Source organism: Andrena cerasifolii, chromosome 13 (assembly GCF_050908995.1).
Source record: "Andrena cerasifolii isolate SP2316 chromosome 13, iyAndCera1_principal, whole genome shotgun sequence".
Lineage (NCBI taxonomy): Eukaryota > Metazoa > Arthropoda > Insecta > Hymenoptera > Andrenidae > Andrena > Andrena cerasifolii.
The window spans coordinates 6,432,865-6,451,147 of NC_135130.1; the positions used below are offsets into that span (position 1 = coordinate 6,432,865).

At 38.6% G+C, this 18,283-nt stretch overlaps 1 protein-coding gene and 2 long non-coding RNA genes across 3 annotated transcripts in view; 1 reads left to right on the top strand and 2 right to left on the bottom strand.

The window, feature by feature from the left end:
* Window positions 1-18,283, top strand: part of LOC143376041 (uncharacterized) — a 37,838-nt gene that overhangs the window by 11,993 nt on the left and 7,562 nt on the right. The gene's annotated exons all lie outside the window — the stretch shown is intronic.
* LOC143376123 (uncharacterized) lies at window positions 985-3,024 on the bottom strand. The gene is made up of 3 exons (XR_013087029.1): window positions 2,569-3,024; window positions 2,365-2,464; window positions 985-1,755 (listed from the first exon to the last, which is right to left on the bottom strand). It is a non-coding gene; the product is annotated as an uncharacterized LOC143376123 (long non-coding RNA).
* Window positions 3,289-17,475, bottom strand: Vgat (vesicular GABA transporter). The gene is made up of 4 exons (XM_076825144.1): window positions 17,046-17,475; window positions 14,571-14,873; window positions 11,667-11,796; window positions 3,289-10,362 (listed from the first exon to the last, which is right to left on the bottom strand). The coding sequence occupies exons 2-4, from the start codon at window positions 14,855-14,857 to the stop codon at window positions 9,178-9,180; spliced, it is 1,602 nt and encodes a 533-aa protein (XP_076681259.1). The 5' UTR covers window positions 14,858-14,873; window positions 17,046-17,475; the 3' UTR covers window positions 3,289-9,177.

Genomic DNA, 18,283 nt, shown 5'->3' on the forward strand with positions numbered 1-18,283 from the left:
GAGAATTATAATGATAAAAAAAATCGAAAATATTGGGTTGTTCAGAAAGTTTGTAGCGTTTCCGGGGGCTGTTAAACAGACACAACTGAAGAAGTTTTGATGTTTTTTCTTTCAAATGACGGTAACGTTCCGAAGCCATGAATCGTTCGCACCTAGAAGTGTGCGTTAAATGTCGGAAAGTGCGACATCAGCGCTGCTCTAGACGCGCGCCGCGAAGCTTATTTTTTACCCCGGTATTGGTGAGAATCCCCGGGCTCTGACTATATAAATCAGTGCCGCGGGCTCTGCTTCATCAAACAGTTTTGAATCAAACTCGTGCTGACACAGTACAGGAGTGCATTTTCTCAAAGTATTAATTCTTCACAAGCCGAAGCAACAAAATATATAAGGTAAATATACTACATCAGTTTTAAACCTATGTGACTTTATTAATCCTTTTGAAAATTCGAGCATTACTCTTTTTGCCAAAGTACTTGTACTTCTTCTAAATTATAAAATATTCAATGACCTGTTAAGGAGCTTTTTTCATATAAAGAAACGTAATATTTAAAAATCCAGACATACACCTTTTTGTGCATAAATTAAGCTGTAGTCTCTTCGAAAAGAAATTTGATATTTTAAGAAATGATGCTTGCCGAAGTCGATTTTTCGATTTGTGTCTTGTTCTTTTTTTATTAAGAAAAGAAGATGAAAACTTAGGTGGAAAATCACATGCTTGAATTTGAGTAGCTGCCATTTTTCGAAAAATAGATTTTTTTCGAAAAATCGGCTTCGACATGTACTAGATTATTTAATTCTATAAGAAAAAACATCTTCTTACGCCGAACAAAAACTCCGCCTCGTGTATCAATGAATTACTGTATTATTTAAACTTTTCTTTCCCACAAACTGTATGACATGCGTATGCGCATATTACGATGTATTTTCACTTCTCGTGGACAATGTTCTTGTACATTTTACATACGTGTATAAATTTTTTTGTACAGATGCCTTACGGAAAAGCCACATCAGACAATAGAACCAACCAATGCAACCCCAATCATACAAAGACTGGGGCAGGCCACGCTGCGGGTTACCATGGAGCGGGTACCAAATCTGATTTGGACAATCGTTCCAATCAACTGAACCCCAATAACTCTCGTTATGGAAAGTAATTTGGAAAATACAGAACCAAATGTATCAAGTATCTGCATGTATCCTAAAAGTGTCATAATACACTTCAATTTATAAAAGATATGCTTCGTTTAATCTTTTATTAATCCTTTCACATTTCCCTCACCTCCGTTCTTAAGAATTCTAAATATTTAATTCATATATTTATCTAAATAAATTCATTTTTCTGGAGTATGAAACTTCGTGCGAGAAAAAGCTATTCCATCATTTCTACTTATTTAGAGTCATAGAAATACCCTCGACCTAATTCTACCACGATATTCGGCTCACGATGTATGTCTGTCTAATAATTCATAGGAGTTCATCATTGGCAGACTCTAGCAATCGCATTCAACCGTTCGATATTAATAAAAATGTGCTGTATAATAATTATAGTCACTCGGCATTAGGCAAGAAGAAGAATAATGTTAAGAGTTCAGTAGCTATTGCGAAACAACTGTGCGGATGCAATTTTCAAAATTCAACTTGATAAATCGACCTCTGCTGGCTGTTTCACCCAAAAGCCCCAAGTAGTAAACTGGGTCCCATCTTGTTCTTCACCCGGGCCTCGAAATACTTTAATCTTCACGCGAGGTACTTCGTCTGCAAACGAAGTTTAAATTTATTGGAAGTCAAATTAATCAGCTGATTCAATTATCCTCATCAGGGTAGAAGACTACGATGTGCTGCATTTACTCTATGTCCCATTTTAACTTTACGTGTATTCTTCTGCAACTTATTAATTGTACTGTATATTCAACACAGCAGTCACCACAATTTTCAAATTACTTCCGATGGTTTAATAAGAAAATATCTCCGAACGAAAGTTTGCCAATTTTTAAAGGGGAATAAATTTTCGACGCAAAAATTCAAAATGTTGACATGATTATCTTCTTCCTTAATGGGAGATTATACTTTCTATTTGGTACTTCTTTGGAGACAGATTGAAATGAACACAGTCATAACACGAAAAGCCAGTTTTTATTAATATTTAGCTTGACAAATTCACAATTGAGTGATTCTATTACAATCACCGCATCTTCGAAGTGAAACATTAATGGAAATTTTTCTTTGTACATATTTATCTCGAACCCTTCTACGATCGTAGAGTAGAGCAGTAGGTACATAGTTTCATTAAAAAAAAAATGACGGCAACTTCTTAACACAAAAAGAACTCAAAAAGAAAAAAATAACTAATACATATAACGTTACCATTCTTCGTAATATCGTCCTGTATAAATTCCTCTTTCGCGCTCGGTTCTGCACTTACAAGAATCGCCAAAGCAAGGAGACACAATGAACAAGCGATTTTCTGAGAAAAAAAATAGAAGCGTAAAGTCGACGAATGCAACGAAGAAAGAGAAATGTTTCTTAATCAGTCTGACCGTTTATCAACGATAACAATTTATGAATTACCAGTAGTTCCATCGCGATCGGTGGAAGTCCAATGCTGTTTCCAAATAGAACGAACCCTTTATATACCGATCAACAGTATTTAGAGCATAACCTATTTGATTGTCTTGCGGTATTCAGGTACTTTCCTTTATAGAGAGAGTCACTTTTTTCCCTTAAGAATAACAGTCAAAATGTGGGACAAGGATCGGGACATTAGAAATTCTTATTGCAGCACGATCAACAAAATCTTTCCGTGTTTTAACACATTATTTTACAGAAAAGAACTTCGTTTAATCAAAATACTTTGAAGACGAAATGCTTCAGATTATAGAGGTTTACCGATCTTTCATCTAAAAATGATTTTTCGTTCAGGTAATAGACTATGTAGATTTACCGACACTTCGTTAATTAAATCGTTTCATCAACAATCAGTAAATTCGAGTGTCGATTAAACTTTCAAATTTTTATAAAGTCTAGATAGTTTAATCTGCGCGCTATTGTATTTACTCGGAATTCTGTTTACACGTCAAACTTGTGCGCCATTTATTTAAAAAATTTAAATGCTCAACGAAAACGAGGGCAAACCAGAAATCGGTAGCGCGATATTAAACTTCAGCTTTGCAAGTTTAGAATTTCCCTTGTAATTTTCTGTTAATGTCCAAGTAGACGATTACAGTAATATGAAATGTTGTTTTGTAGCGGTAGGATCTAGGAGCAGGGGAAGATTAAATCGCGCGTGTGTAAAATTTTGGTAATGTATTTTCATCTTTCATAATTTATATATTTATATACATATATGCGTATGTATATGCGGAAGCCCGTTTTACATCGTTCTGTAACGCCTATACGTTTCATATAATGGCTACAACATTAACGAGGTCGTTCTCGACAACAGCGCGAAAGCCTCGCGCTTCCGTGAAAGTACTTTGAAAACTCAAAGCGACCAGTTCCTGCGACGCGCATTGTAAGTCAACGGAAATCGATCGATTCGAAGAATTCTTACGTAAAGATGACACACAATCTACTGGACACACTTTTATACAATGACAGCCGCGACAACGTGGATTAAAATCAATGCAGAAACGATTGTACTTGACACGCTCCAAGATCGAATACAACCCTCTATTTCTCGATCCCTCTATCCTTTGATCGTTTGCCTACAACTCCACCAATCATCCCTCTGACTCTACGCCGACTAGACATTTTCTCCTCGCTTCAGGGAGTACTATGTACCTACCCTCTGAGCCTTGAATTCCTCTTTATTAACCCTTCGTTGACACTCTGGCTGTGAGCCACCCATAAGTTGATTCTGACAAAAAATAAATACTTTTTCCCCTAAGCCGACTTATAAACTATTTTTTTTCTCAAAATATTATATCCGAACAACAACTCTGTAGATTTTTAGCTTCTAATATTGAAATTCGCAAAAGTTACAATTTTCTGAAGATTTTCTTCGTCTTTTTCTCGACACATGGTAATATAAAATTTTCCCACAAAGACTGTGATAAAATTTCAATAAAACGACTATTGGAATACATTCTGGAGACCTTGACAATGGCCCATGATTTTTTTCATAACGATCGGATTCTTTGGATGAGAATGGCAGTCGTTCAAAAATTGCACCCAGGTATGTCGGAGTTGATCGAAGAGAGAGGGTGTATCAACGAAGGGGTAACTTGTACGTACATTAGTAATTTCTTAGAAACGATATTAGCATTTCGTGTTTGCCCCAAAAGGGAGCGATAACTATTCCAAGCTTCCTTTTAAATTCAGATAAGCGGAGTCGCCAAATATAGTAAATTTTTAGCAAAGCCCTTCGCAGAATCCTTTTCTATAATTGTCGCGATCACATTACTGTATACGATAGTGTGCCTTTCTCTATTACGTCCGTCTATTGGGTCGATCGTGAATCAAAGGCAAATAGTGTGTTTCAAACGAAAGGCTGATGATGCGAATGTGAAAAATTCCAAGGCAATATTAGAACTCTATTAATCATTAAAGGGGAAAACGATTCTCTGAGGGAGGATGGAGACTCGATTAAAATGATCAGCGACGATGATCTCACTTATACGTTAAATTTGATCGTAGCCTTAACAATTAACGCTTAACTCCTATAACTCTCAATATAACGTTTAATATCATTGACAAAGATTTTCTACGATCAATAGATCGCATTACATTAATTATTTATTTATATATTATTGTTTTCATTCTGGAAGACATCATTGGAAGACTCGTTTCATAAATATTTGTCGTATCTCAATTATTAAGTAACACGTTTCTGCTACTGCCAGGTGTTCTTCGCTTCTTTTCCATCGACTTATCTTTCGTTCGGTGTGGATTGGAAAGAATTATATTTTTTTATCTGTTCTTTGTTATCTATCGATCGTTTCATCGAAAGGAAAGATGCCGAGTGAAAGTCTCGAGGATATAATAAATAAAGTACCTATATTCGTTGAATCATTTGTTACGACTATAGTCTTATCATAATGATATCAATATTATACAGGTTGATCCAGCTTAAGAGGACCACCTAAATATCTCCTTTATTTTTCAGGGGGAATGTTTGAAGCACAATTTGGATGGATTCGAAGGAGGAACAGCGGGGAAGATTTTTTTACAGGCAGGTTTTTTACAGATACTTTTTGCGGGATAGCAAATATTCTTTCTACTGCGTCTTGGAGCGAATTGCATGTTTCAGTTGTAGCCTTCAAAAAGGAGATATTTTGGTGATCTCCTTAGGCTGGGTCACCCTGTATGCGGTTCGCTTTCTGTTTCTTTATTTAATTTACTTTCGGAAGCTTTAAGGGTTTAAGGGTTTATACCTAGTCAGGCGGCCGACGAGAGCCGAATGTTTGTGATTTTTTTTTGAAAAAGCGGAAGCATATATTTTTACAGAATTTTTTGCAATTAAAAGAGCAACATTTAAAGAACGTTTGGTAATTTTTTTGTAGAAAATATTTACGTTTATAATAAATTAACCACCGACACCCAAGGTAGTCTGGTTCCGAATAACAGTGCTCACCGCAAAAGCAAATTTTTAAAAAGGCTTCTTGGATGTCGGTTGTTAATTTATTGTAAACGTAAATATTTTTCCACGAAAAAATTACCAAATGTTCTTTAAATCTTGCTCTTTTACGTGCAAAAAGTTCTGTAAAAATATATGCCTCCGCCTTTTAAAAAAAAATTCACAAACATTCGCCTCATTTCGGCCGCCTGACTAGGTATAATCCCATAAAGTCGATCAGATTTAAATCCATCATGGATAAAGCGGTGATTGCAATTCTTCTATTTTCCTTCCTGTAAATTCTAAATTGCATTCTTAAATGTAATTCTTGAATAAATTACAATAACGCCGATTCCCGTTTATCTTTCCTACACTGGTGAGGAAAGATTTATGCCTCTTTAAATTCGGTAGAATTGTCATTGAGACTGGAGAACTTCGTAGGCTCCAGCTTATCGCGGGTGTAAACCAAGTAACATTAACAAACCTGATATCGCGAATGCGTGGGGTCTACACCGTTGCCTTACCATGTTACAACTAAACAATAATTGGTCTCCACATCGACCGTGCGAATCAGCTCTCGAAAAGCCCTAGTCGTCAAAATCGCACTTTACGAATAAAAAATGGACCCGTTCCAAACTTTGACATAAAGCAAAAAAATTCCAAAAATCTAACACTTTGTCTGGACCATGAATGACTCACGATATTCATTGAAAGTGGAAGCTTCAAAGAATGCCCACACCTATTTTACAATTCAACGGTAAAATAAAACGAAGAGGAAGTAGAAATAGGAACTGCGAAAAATGTCACAAAATTGCCATTTCTCTACGATCGAATATTTCAGTGCAATTGTCCCCCACTGTTTAAAGCCCCAATTACACAAAAAATTAAAACCGTCCTAAAAAAAATAAAAATCCACTAAAAAGTTAAAAATAATTTTTTCCCTTATTTAATCTCCGACTCTTAATTTTTTTATGCCAGCGCCTCATAATTTATACTGTGTAAATCTGGCGTCGACTTGAAAAAATGGAGAGTCGCAGATTAAATAAGGGAAAAAAGTATTTACTGCTTCTTAGTGCATTTTTATTTTTTTTAAGTCGGTTTTAATTTTTTATTTTTTACTTTTTAGTCGTTTAACTTATATAACTACATTTATGTAAAAGACCACCTGGGCATCGCCCTGTTTCGAATAAAAAAAAGGTCATTAAAATCGGTCCACATGCTGAGGAGTTATGCGAGGAAAAGCATAAAAAGGACTCCCCCTTTTTGAAGTCTGTTAAAAATATCGAATGGCAGCGTAGGAAACGAAGAGCACCTCGCAGCTTCCGCCGAACTACTGCACTGGCTACATCCATATTGCTTAGGCTAACGAGTGATCTATGTTGCCTGTAGAGGCCTCGGAAGACGTTGGATTACATAACTAATTGTACTCGCTCGTACATAACTGGTTGCACCCTTGCTGTCCAGGGTGGATGCTGACAGCGGAGTAATTCTAGAATGGCAGTACCAAAGGGACCAAGCGGCAAATACTGTTCCCGCAATTATTAAAAGGAAGTATTTGATTTAAGTTGCATTGCAAAGAGGAGGAAGAAAATATAAGCGCATTTCCTGGCACATTGCAACTTCATAGGGCCGTTGGTAATTTCACTTAGCGCTTAATCAAGAACAAATCCCAATCCGTTTAATCGTAGCATTTGGCCCCATTGGTATTAACACTCTGCAATTTTTTCGTCCACAGGAGTTCGTTATCTTCGCCAAAGAGGAAAGGTGATCGCCAGGGGAGTCCCACCCATAGACAGCACTGGGGTTGCGTGTTCGTATTCCCTCGCACGGCGAGGAGGCGTTAGATTACTACTCTTTATCGTGATGCCTACAAGATACCCGTAAGAAACATCGATACCCTCCGATTTTTACCGAATAAACCCCTATTCCTACGTTCACAGGCTACTGGACGCCTCCTCGCCGCGGTGTGCAGTTCACAGCGTTTAGGCAAGGTTCACTCAGAAATGCAGCTGCAAATGGGGTGGTGGAAAGCCGGGGATCCACCGGGAAGCTTAGCTATGCTATGCTATGCCATGCTACGTTTTAAAAAAAAATTAGCTTCAATACATTCTTATGAAAACGTTTCCAACAAAAGCTACGTTAAAACATAGCATCGCGTAGCATAGCTTCGCTTAGCTTCCCGGCGGATTCCCGGCTTAATTGAGGGGCACAGTGGAAAATAGGCACGTGGCACGTGTGCTTAAGTTTTCGTTTCTTTGTGCCTTTAATTCGTCGGTGTAATTCAGTGTAATTCTGAGAAAAAGAAATGCGTAGTGGGAAAGGGTCTATGCTACTCGACTTGGAGAAACGTGACCTAAGAAAATTAATTTCTCAGCTAAAATCTGACAGTAGTTGTCGGTTACCATCTAAGTCCAGTGCAGTTTAAATTAATTACAACTTTGTGGGCCATTTCCTATGAAAATAATTTTCTAGCTAAAATTTTACAATAATTGTCATTTACCATCTAATTCAAGTGCCATTTGAAATAATTACAATTTTATGCCCCATTTTCTACGAAAATAATTTCTCAGCTAAAATTTCACAATAGTTGTGATTTACCATCTAATTCAAGTGGCATTTAAAATAATTACAGTTTCGTGCCGCATTTCCTCTGAAAGCAGCTTTACCCTCAACTTTCCTTCCACGCATTTCTCTAAAATCATAAGACTATGTCGCGTGCCCATTTACCACCGAGCCCCTCAATTCCTGGCAGTCGCGACGCCCCTCGCAAATAATACATAACCGAATAAACATTCGCGCCACTCGCCATTTCATTTCAGCGTGAACGTTGCCTCACATAGAAACTCCATTATCCGCAATAGTGATTACAAAATCCCGAAACCTGCGCGACAGTGTTTCAACTCGTACGTACACTATACACCGTGTCCACACGCGTTCACGTGTGGGCGGAAGACATCGATTACGCTTACGGCTAGAGCAAGAATATTGTCACGTTTACTGCGCGCTAAATAGTCCTAGCTGTTGCCTAAGGAAGCCCCTGATCCATTGTCGAAAAAATCCACGAAAACGAAGACATCAACCCGAGGCGGGCGCGGGGAGGGTCGGGGTGTAGTTCCATCAAAGCCAGATATGCTCGCGAAATAGATTTCTTTCCTCTACGGATTCTCTCTCTCCCTTTCTCTCTTTCTCTCTTTCTCTCCCTCTCTTTCTCGCCTTAAATAGATCCTTTAGCTAGATATGTGAGTTCTGGTTGAATATAAATATACAATCTCGAAATGTTTGAACATTCTGTGTAGCTTCCGATCAAACGAACTGCCTACTCGAGAAAGAATGGCCGCGCCCCACCCTAAAGCGGCGGCACGTGACCAGAATTTTGTACGGTTAACGTTGGAACTCGGAGAACAGCGGAGAATACCTGTTCGCGTTCGAGGAGCCACCGGACCGCAGGCGGATCCTCGCAGCGTTTAATTCGGAATACATAGACAGGCGCGATAAGATTCAACCCCTAACGAGCTCACCTATAAATCGTTCAGGCCTGAAAGTCAAGCGACCGAATCTGCGATCCGATGGCCCCCCTGAATCGTCGAGGAGAAATGAGAAGAGGGTGAACCAAGCTAGATGGTTTAAAAGGGTAGGCCGATCTCGAAGGCGTTGATCAGCGCGCTGCCCGAGTCGTACACCCCGATCACGCCGAACAGAACGCCCAGGAATATTACGAAGCAGTCGTAGGCGACCGCGCTCCACTCCATGGAGTTTCTCTTGAGCTTGAGGTGGAAGTAGCAGGGCCATATGAAGGACAGCATCGTGCCGGTGAAGGAGCCGATGAAGCCCATGAGGATGCTGAAGTGGGGGATGAAGATGGCCATGAGGATGGTGAAGACGATCACGCCGACCCGCCACGCCAGGCCCCAGACCTTCAGCTCCCTGTCCACGGTCCATATCGTCGGGAAGATCGTCTTCGGCCGGCCCCTGAAGAACGCCCTCTCGAGGAGCTCGCAGGCCGCGTAATAGGGCAGCGGGTAGGACAGCACCGCTTTCACCACCAGGCAGAAGTTCACCAGGCCCTTGAAGCCTGCCGAGCGGAGGTTGTTGGTAATCACCTGCTGCGTGTCGTTCTGGAACGTCAGGAAGCAGATCCAGCCGAACAGGGACTTGAAGGCCGCGGCGGCGATGTGGCTCCAGTTCAGCATCCAGTCGAACTTGGAGCGATCGATCAGGTTCCCCTCCAGGGTTGGCAGGAATATCTGCGAGGTGTAGCTGAAGACTATCACGCCCAGGGAGATCGGGAAGGTCTCGATGTCGATGGTCCATTTCACCTTGGACCAGCCCCAGTCGCCGATCTCCAGGATGCAGTAGCCGACGATGATGGCGTTTATGAACAGGTGGGACATGGTGCACCAGAAGCTCAGCACGGAGACGTGCTGCAGGGACTTCAGGAAGCCGAGGGGAAGCAGGAATATGCCGACCAGCATCATCCAGCTTCTGGTATCGATCGCGCCCTCGGGGAACGAGCCTATCATCAGGTCCCCGCAGACGACTACGTAGAGGATGCAGGTCATGAGCAGCTCGATGATCTGCGCGATGTTCACCGTCCGGGCGCCCCACGTAGGCCCGAAGCATTCCTTGGCGATGGCCACGTACGAGTCCCGCACGCGGACGCGCTGCCCGGTCACCGTGTCCAGCTCGTAGAGGCACTCGACGAGGATCTTGCCGGTGTAGCAGCAGATGTGAGCTATACCGACCATGGCGGCGATCGCCCAATAACCGCCGCGCAGAACGGCGAACGGCAGCGAGACGATGAACATGCCCTGCAAATATGCTGAATTAAAATCGAGGAACGGGTGGTTGTTTCGTTGGGGTGGCTCAGAATTCAGGCATTCAACACGAGATGGGGTAACGAAATTCAGTTAGGTGAAGATTCATTTTTTTTTTTTCAATGTGGGTTAGTAGGTGGGTTCTCAATGCCTCGATGAAGACACCACTTCATTGATCGATGATTTGGGTGACACTGTTTGGGGCGGTGGCGCACTCAGGCTTTAATTTTTGGGGGTGCCGAGTTGAAGGGATAAAAATATTTTTAACGCAAATTCAGTCAAATTCATTAGGTGATTAGAGAACTCTGTTTTGGAGAATAATGTCCAGTTTTCTTTTCTTCTTAGGAATTGGAGGGAGCCCAATTGAAGGGGTAGAAATATGTTTAATGCAAATTGAGTAATATTCATTAGGTGATTATAGACATTTATTTTGGAGAATAAAATTCAGTTTTCTTTTATTTTCACGAAGCCTCTTCTTTGGGCGTGTCAGGGCCCCTAGGCCCATCATAGCCGATTTTAAAAATATAAATTTTTCGCAAAATGGCGGCCATTTGAATACAGAAGTGTGATTTTGCAGTAAAAATCATCCTTTTTGATTTATAAAAAAGGAACTGACGTTTAAAAAAAATCCTAGGCACGAGAAAACTTAATAAACCACTATCAAAAACCTCTGTTCCGAATTTCAACTGAATCGGTCCACTAGTTCTCGAGAAATATTGGTTACAATTTTTTAAAATACTATTTTAAGAAAAACGCCATTACATATTCAATCTTCTTAGTTTTCGAATTAAATTCACTCAATCTGTAGATTAAAGTGTGTATTTAAGATGCATATAAAGATTTTTAAATTGAACAATATTTTCAATGAAAAAAAATGGTGTAAATTCACCCTGTTTTTTCTACTTCTAGATGTATGTAGCCCCTTAATAAATTTTAGATATGTAGTTTCTGCATGGCCTGGGTTAGGGTGATTATGAATTTATTCATATCTCCAAATTTAATCAAGCCATTCCAAGAATTAGAACTCACAACATTTTAGATTATTAAACTACTTTTATTTTGATGTTAGATAGTATTTAAGTTATGTTTCTTTTTGCGATTACTTTAATTTGTGTTAGTGATGTGGAAATTAATTAAGTTGTCAGAAATACTTTTCCTTTTTTCTCTCTCTTTTCAGGAGAGTCTTTATTAATTCATATATTAATTCCTAGAATTAATTGTAATAGGAAACACCAGATAAGTTCTTACCTACAATTCTAAAGCACCCTATAGAAAGAGGGATATTGTATTAAACATACCTGAATGGCATTTGTAACGTTCCAAGCAGCTTGCCATTCGTTAATTTTCACCCCTGATCCAAATTCGCCGCCACCCTCGTCGTACTCGCTAAATTCGCCGCTGCTAACACTTCCTGTTCTAACTTTGTCCCTGTAAAATCAAATTTCATAAGTTAACGAAAATATAATACTCCACAAGTGGTTAAAAATTATAATTCAATACGACAAAAAAAAACGACGAGTACTATCGTATAATCTCAAATTTATTTTAAAAAATTTTGCGCCTTTCTATTCTGTGTTGTTGGCCTTTTTGAAAATTTTCTCTAGAACAAGTAGAATTCGGGGAATATTTTTATAGCATGTTGAATTTCCAAAACGTTTAAATAAGAATTGTTAGTGGAAGAGTGGAATACTTTATTAAGCAAGGGGGTGAGAAAAATATATTCAAATGTTAAATGTATAATTATTATCAATTATGACCTATACAACGATTTAAAACTTTTCCTCGTGACATATACTGTGTCCGTTTTAATTGGAAACGATGGAACATCTTGTAAGGGACTGAAGGTATTAAAAATAGGTAGTTTCTCTGCAGCTGGAAAAATGGGAGAAATTTCAAGTTTCTACTCAATTTCTACTTAATTTTTTTAAATGGAACGTTATATTTTTTTTTATTATTTATAATATGATGACTTTTGTTGGGACGAATTCAACGACTTCCAACACCTAGTCATTCAGTTTTATTGGAGGTCATAAAATCGCAAGGAAAGTCATAATGTCAAACAACTTTTGTAAGAACAATTTTTTAATACCTTCAGCACCCTTACGTGATATTCCACCGTTTCCAATTAAAGCGGACAATTCCTCTTCTTTTTTGTAAATTAGAACACTAATAAATAACAATTTCTTACAGCCCCCCTGGTATGAATGATTAATAACAAGGGAAATAAATTAAAGTTATGAGAATGTCCGGCCACGTTGTTATAGTACGACACGTATTCCTGATAAAGTAACCTGGCCAGTAGACGGAACAATTGATAATGGAAGAGGAATGTATAAACAGATGCAGGTGGTATAAAGCAAGATTGGAATTCTAAACAGGATGAAAAATCCAATAATTATAAACGTGGGTAATGAGCACACTTAATAAGTGAATTACAACTTAGCGCATGCAATAGTTACGACATTAAAACACCAATTACAGCAAACTTGAAATTATATCTTACAAGGGAACATTCCGGACCTGAAAATTCGAAAAGTTCTGAAACTTTGCGAATATGTAGGGAATTTTCTCCTGATTACAACGGAATTTTTGTTTGCTGCTCAAATTCACTCTAAAGGGGTGCAATTGACCCTTGAAAATCCGGTTATTTTCCGGTTTCGTGTTATAACTCGTGAACTGCAAAACAATTTTTTTTTTATCAAATGATAGATCTAATTGAAAGAAGTAACTTATGTCTTGGAACTTTTTTTCTATCTCTTACAGTTCGGGAGTTATAACACAAAATCGAAAAAAGTCGATTTTTCAGGGGTTAATTTCACCCCCTTCGAGTGAATTTGGGCAGCAAACAAAAATTGCGTTGTAATCAGGAGGAAATATCCTACATTTTCACAAGGTTTCAGAATTTTTTGAATTTTCGGGTTCGGGATCTTCCCTTGTTAGATTCAAAAATCTGTTAAAAGATCGTAAGATACTCCCTGAATTAAAACAAAAAAAAAAATATGAAAAATTTAGGCACTCATATCTTAGATGTTTTGGAACTAACCGAGCCATTCCTGAATTAGAGCACACAGATTTTGAGCCACTTTAAATTGCCAACACACAGCTACTCATACTGCTAAGAAATTACAGAGACAAAAATTGCTCGACACCCAGAATGAATATTACAATAATTGAAGAGCCCTTGTAGGAAACACTGTTAGTTCCAAAAATCAAATTCTATATTATAGTATTAATATTGGCACGTAGAACGTTTTCCGAATAAAATAAATAATTAATTTTGGCACTTGCAGTGTTTTCTGCAAGGACTCTTCAATTATGTTTCCACTTTCCTGTTTCTTTATTTAAATATGAAAGTACCAGGCGAATTTTAAAAAGTATTAACTCAGTTTCCAACGTTTCTCTTCTTTTTTCGAGCATTAGCTAAGCATCAACAGTCAATCAGTGAACTAAATTTAAAGCAAATGGTCGCTAATTTTACTCCCAATAATCAGTGGCGGATTTAAGGAAAAAGGCCCAAATGGCAAACGTTCTGAGGGGCCCATTTTTTCGTGCAAATGAGGAGATAGTTCACTGCAAGTGTAGTAGTACAGAAAAAAAATAGTGTTTGGATAAACTAATAATTTTTTTTTGTAGATGGGGCCTTGGGGGGCCCAATCGTATAATTTATGCTTCATGAATTCAGCAAATCCGTGAATGCTAAGTATATTAATAATAAACTGTATTTATTAGTTTCATTGATTCATTTACTTATTAATAAAAAAATATTACTATACATAGGAGTAACAGAAAGTGCAGCCAGTACATTTTTCAGCTTCGTTTAAGTATATTAATTTTCTCTTAATTTTTTAATATAATAAAAAAAATTAATATAACAAAAAATTAAGAGAATATACCAGCCAGTACATTGTTCAGCTCAAAACCAATTCCCTTTTTTGAACAAGACCCCAACCAGATACTAAAAGGATGAAAATCACAATAGTAAAGATCGAACTCATTTCATGGTACATTTATCTTCCTAATAAAATTCAAACAAAACTATACAAAGTCTCTTGAAACAACCAAAAAAAAAAGAAACTAGAGACCACCCCTATAGATCCATTAAAATAGTAAATGTCGCCCCCGATGTCACGCAAAGAAAGAAACACCGATCTCAATATTGTCCTTTCAGATTGCTTGCCACGCATGGTGGCGTATTAATTTACCCGGTTCGTTGGTAGCTGAAAGAGTCCTCGGCGACGGCTACGTTGTTCTGGTCCCGATAAGCCTGATCTCCGTTCATGGTCATCATCTCCGTATTGTCGCGACCCTCTTCGAAGGACTTGAACTGCCCTTGGCCACTTTGCCCCGGAGCCTGTCGTTGATCTGCACCACCCCCGCGAACGAGCTCCACGCAGGGGCTGTTCTCTGGCCACTTGGCCTTCAATGTTTCCCAAGCAACGTTCATTGTCGCGCCAAGAGATGGTATGTAGAATCCACGGAAATTTGCCATTTTCTATTCGCTGCCTCTGCAAGTGTACATGTTGCTTCTTGATAATCAGGGTGGGGGGACTCGATGCGTGGCAAGCGCACACCTCCGAAATCGCAATTACGTAATTATTTTAATTTTTTCCATTATTCGTCTGAGCACTGGTAAAGGAAAGGGGGCATTTGCTCAGAAGAATATTGACATCTTAAAGGGGAGAGAGAGAGAGTGAAACGATTTTTTATATTGTACTCTGCGATCGAAAGGGATGAAAGTGGCTTAGAGCAGAAATATTAAATGTCCACTTTTTGTGAAATTTCAGCTTTTATGTGCAACAATTAATAGTTCTTGACTGTTTCTTTATTCTGTACAAAAATTACAATTGTGCCGGTTAGTACGAAAGTGGTGCAAGTTGTATATTTCTTGTTTCGAGATATCTGGACTTGAATTTTTTTTTTTCATTTTTTAAGAAAATGTTTCACAACATGCATATGCTATTCTGATGTGGAATTTATCTATCACTAGCTTTACTACTCGGCTTCGCCCGAAATTTAGATTCTGATTTTATAAAAAAAAATAAATAAATTTATCGTTCGAAAGTTTTTAGGCGACAGACGAACACACAAACACTTTCTGCTTTATATGTTAAGATCGTAAAATTTTTATGAGTAACTTCTACCAAAATGTGCTTTTTAATCTTTTGGATGTCTCCAAAATTTCAAAAAAAAATTTCGAACAAAAGCAACTTTTACTTTCAAATACTTCGCCCCTAACGACTTTACCATTTTTATTTTGAAATACTTTGCCCCGAACGACTTTACCATTTTTAGTAGTATATTCTTTACCTCTATTTCTCCTAAATTTTCTCATATTTTCAGCATAATTAATAAGGGGAGGATCCCGAAGCCGAAAATTCCAAAAATTCTGAAACTTTGTGAAAATGTAGGGGATTTCCTCCTGATTACAACGCAATTTTTGTTTGCTGCCCAAATTCACTAGAACGGGGTGAAATCAACCCCTGAAAATTCGGCTATTTTTCGATTTTGTGTTATAACTTCCGAACTGTTAGAGATAGAAAAAAAGTTCCAAGACAGAAGTTACTTTTTTCAATTAGATCTAGCATTTGGTAAGAAAATTATTTTACAGTTTGCGAGTTATAGCACAAATTCGGAAAATAACCGGATTTTCAGGGGGTTAATTTCACCCCCTTCTAGTGAATTTGGGCAGCAAAGAAAAATTGCGTTCAATCTAACATAAAATAAGAGAAATCTGAATTTTCTTGGTTTTAGACTTACACCACTTTCAAAATCACCGGCACATTTATATCTACTTCATAAATTCGTGAAAAATAATATTTTTATTCACCGAATCAATTTTTACGTTAAACCTGTTTCTTTTCTCGAAAACGGTAAAAACAGGCGTACCTGTAATATTTCTGCACTAAGCCATCACTTATATAATAAAAAGATCTGATAATGTTTGCACGTCTAGTCGAACTTCCCCAGAAAGGGAGCCCAGGCGCAGCACGTGAAAATTTAATTATGTAAACATTTTCAGGCACTCCTCTTTTCAAGCCCAATCAAAATCGTGAGAATAATTTGCAAGCCTGCAGAACTCGACGTCGAAAGGACCATCGACTATCAACCGTGGCGGATGAGTAACGCTACGCGGTGCAATACGATATCCGTAGCCATTTATCGGTACGCTGAATCTTTTAAATCATATTTCCGTCCCGGCATAAACAAAATTATAAAAGGCAGATAGAAGAAACTGATTCCAGTGTGAGTCTCTCTCAGTAACCCACACGCGTTATCGCGAGACTGCGAAAGCTATTTAATTACACTTTACAATAAATAATAAAATAAACAAAAAAAGCTTGAAAAACCTCTATTTCGCTTGCCTCCGAAGCAACAGAAATTCTCGAAAGCACAGTCAGACCCTGTGCGGGCCATTCTGATTAGATAAAAAAGAAAGGGTTGTAGAATTCTACTAAAAAAAAATATATATATATTTAATAAAAAAGATTCTATTAAAAAACAACTGCGATATTCAACAAAGCAACTTGCAAAGCTTCTACCTGTTTATAGTCTTCTGCAATAACTTTCACTACCACCCGAGGATGTCACGTACCCAGAATCTCCCCCCCCCCCCTCGCGAAGGGGTTCCGCATCTGGTTTTGGAATTTCGGTAGGATCTCCTTTTTCGCTTCACTTACCAAAACGCGAACAGAATTCGTCCCCCCGATCGAAACTTTACTGTTCTTGAAGCACACGGCGATGGGGCGCAACCTCTTCCAGCGCCGTTCTTTTTTTTCGACCAGGCGGAGTCGCAGGCTAAACTAAAAAAAAAAAGGATCGCAGCAGGCCCGGTGAACGGAAATACTTGGAAATTAAAGGGTCGAGACCGTCTAACTACGTGGGCTACGACACCGCATGGTCGTCTACGGTCTACCGCGATCGTCGAGTCCCTAATCGCGAGCCCTTAATCGCGACATAGACTAAGGGGTTGCCGTGTCCGGGGGTCGGGAGATCGGAGGAGAATATGGCCAGCATCCCTGGAACGCGCAAGCCTCGATCGATGCCGGCCAAGAGACATCTCTCGACGTGCCAGTACTGTAGGCGAGGCTCGGATCTCCCTACATCCGAATCCAGGGGAAGAAGATTGCGAGCCTGGCAACCAGAGCTCGGGATTAAATTCTAGGACCACGATGTTACCACTTGCCACCTAAATGGGGGATGAAAAATTGGGTGAAATGATGTTTAAGATTGATGAAGTGAATTATAAAAGTTGGATTTGTTGGTACAATTTGAGGGGTCTCCCTAGTTCGACGCTCTGAAGATAAGGCAATTTTAGGGAATTTTTTAAACGAAAAATATTCAGTATTGTAATTCCAAATTTTTTACGTTTATTGAGAGGGGAATCCTAGTCTTTGGGCTAAATGCATAGCAAAATTTGGAGATTTTTTTTTAAGAATCCAGCGATTCGATTCATCTGAAATTTGGACCATGTTTTGATGCATCTTTGAAGAAGCTGCAGGTTTTTTTTTATTAATTTTTAACCATGAATATAGTAGCTATGCAGCGGACGACGAGTTTTGCGCGGCGTGATGCATAACTCCTATATTTATTATTAAAAAGGAATAAAAAAAAAACTGCGGGTTCTTCAAGGATGCATACAAACATGGTCCAAATTTCAGATGAATCGAAATGCTAGTTTCTTAAAAAAAAAATCCCAAATTCTGCTATGTTTTTAGCCCATAATATGGGATTCCCCCTTTAATTGACAGTCGAAGAATGTGCTCGATTTTTTTTAGGCATTAGGGATAATTTTGTTGAAAGTACAGTGGTAGTAGGAGGGTTTGGAAAAAAATGTTTGTTGCTAGCGAACATGATTGTGGCTGTCGTAATAATTTGAAGGAAAAAACGCAAAAATGTTCTTAATTTAGATGAGTGT

What these genes read in the sequence shown, in the direction of transcription:
- Vgat (XM_076825144.1), bottom strand. Translation starts at nt 14,857, where the DNA reads ATGGCAAATTTCCGTGGATTCTACATACCATCTCTTGGCGCGACAATG. An exon ending in TTCAGCTACCAACGAACCGG is followed by an intron (nt 11,797 to 14,570) that starts GTAAATTAATAC and finishes TTGATTTTACAG; the next exon opens with GGACAAAGTTAGAACAGGAA. An exon ending in ACGTTACAAATGCCATTCAG is followed by an intron (nt 10,363 to 11,666) that starts GTATGTTTAATA and finishes GCATATTTGCAG; the next exon opens with GGCATGTTCATCGTCTCGCT.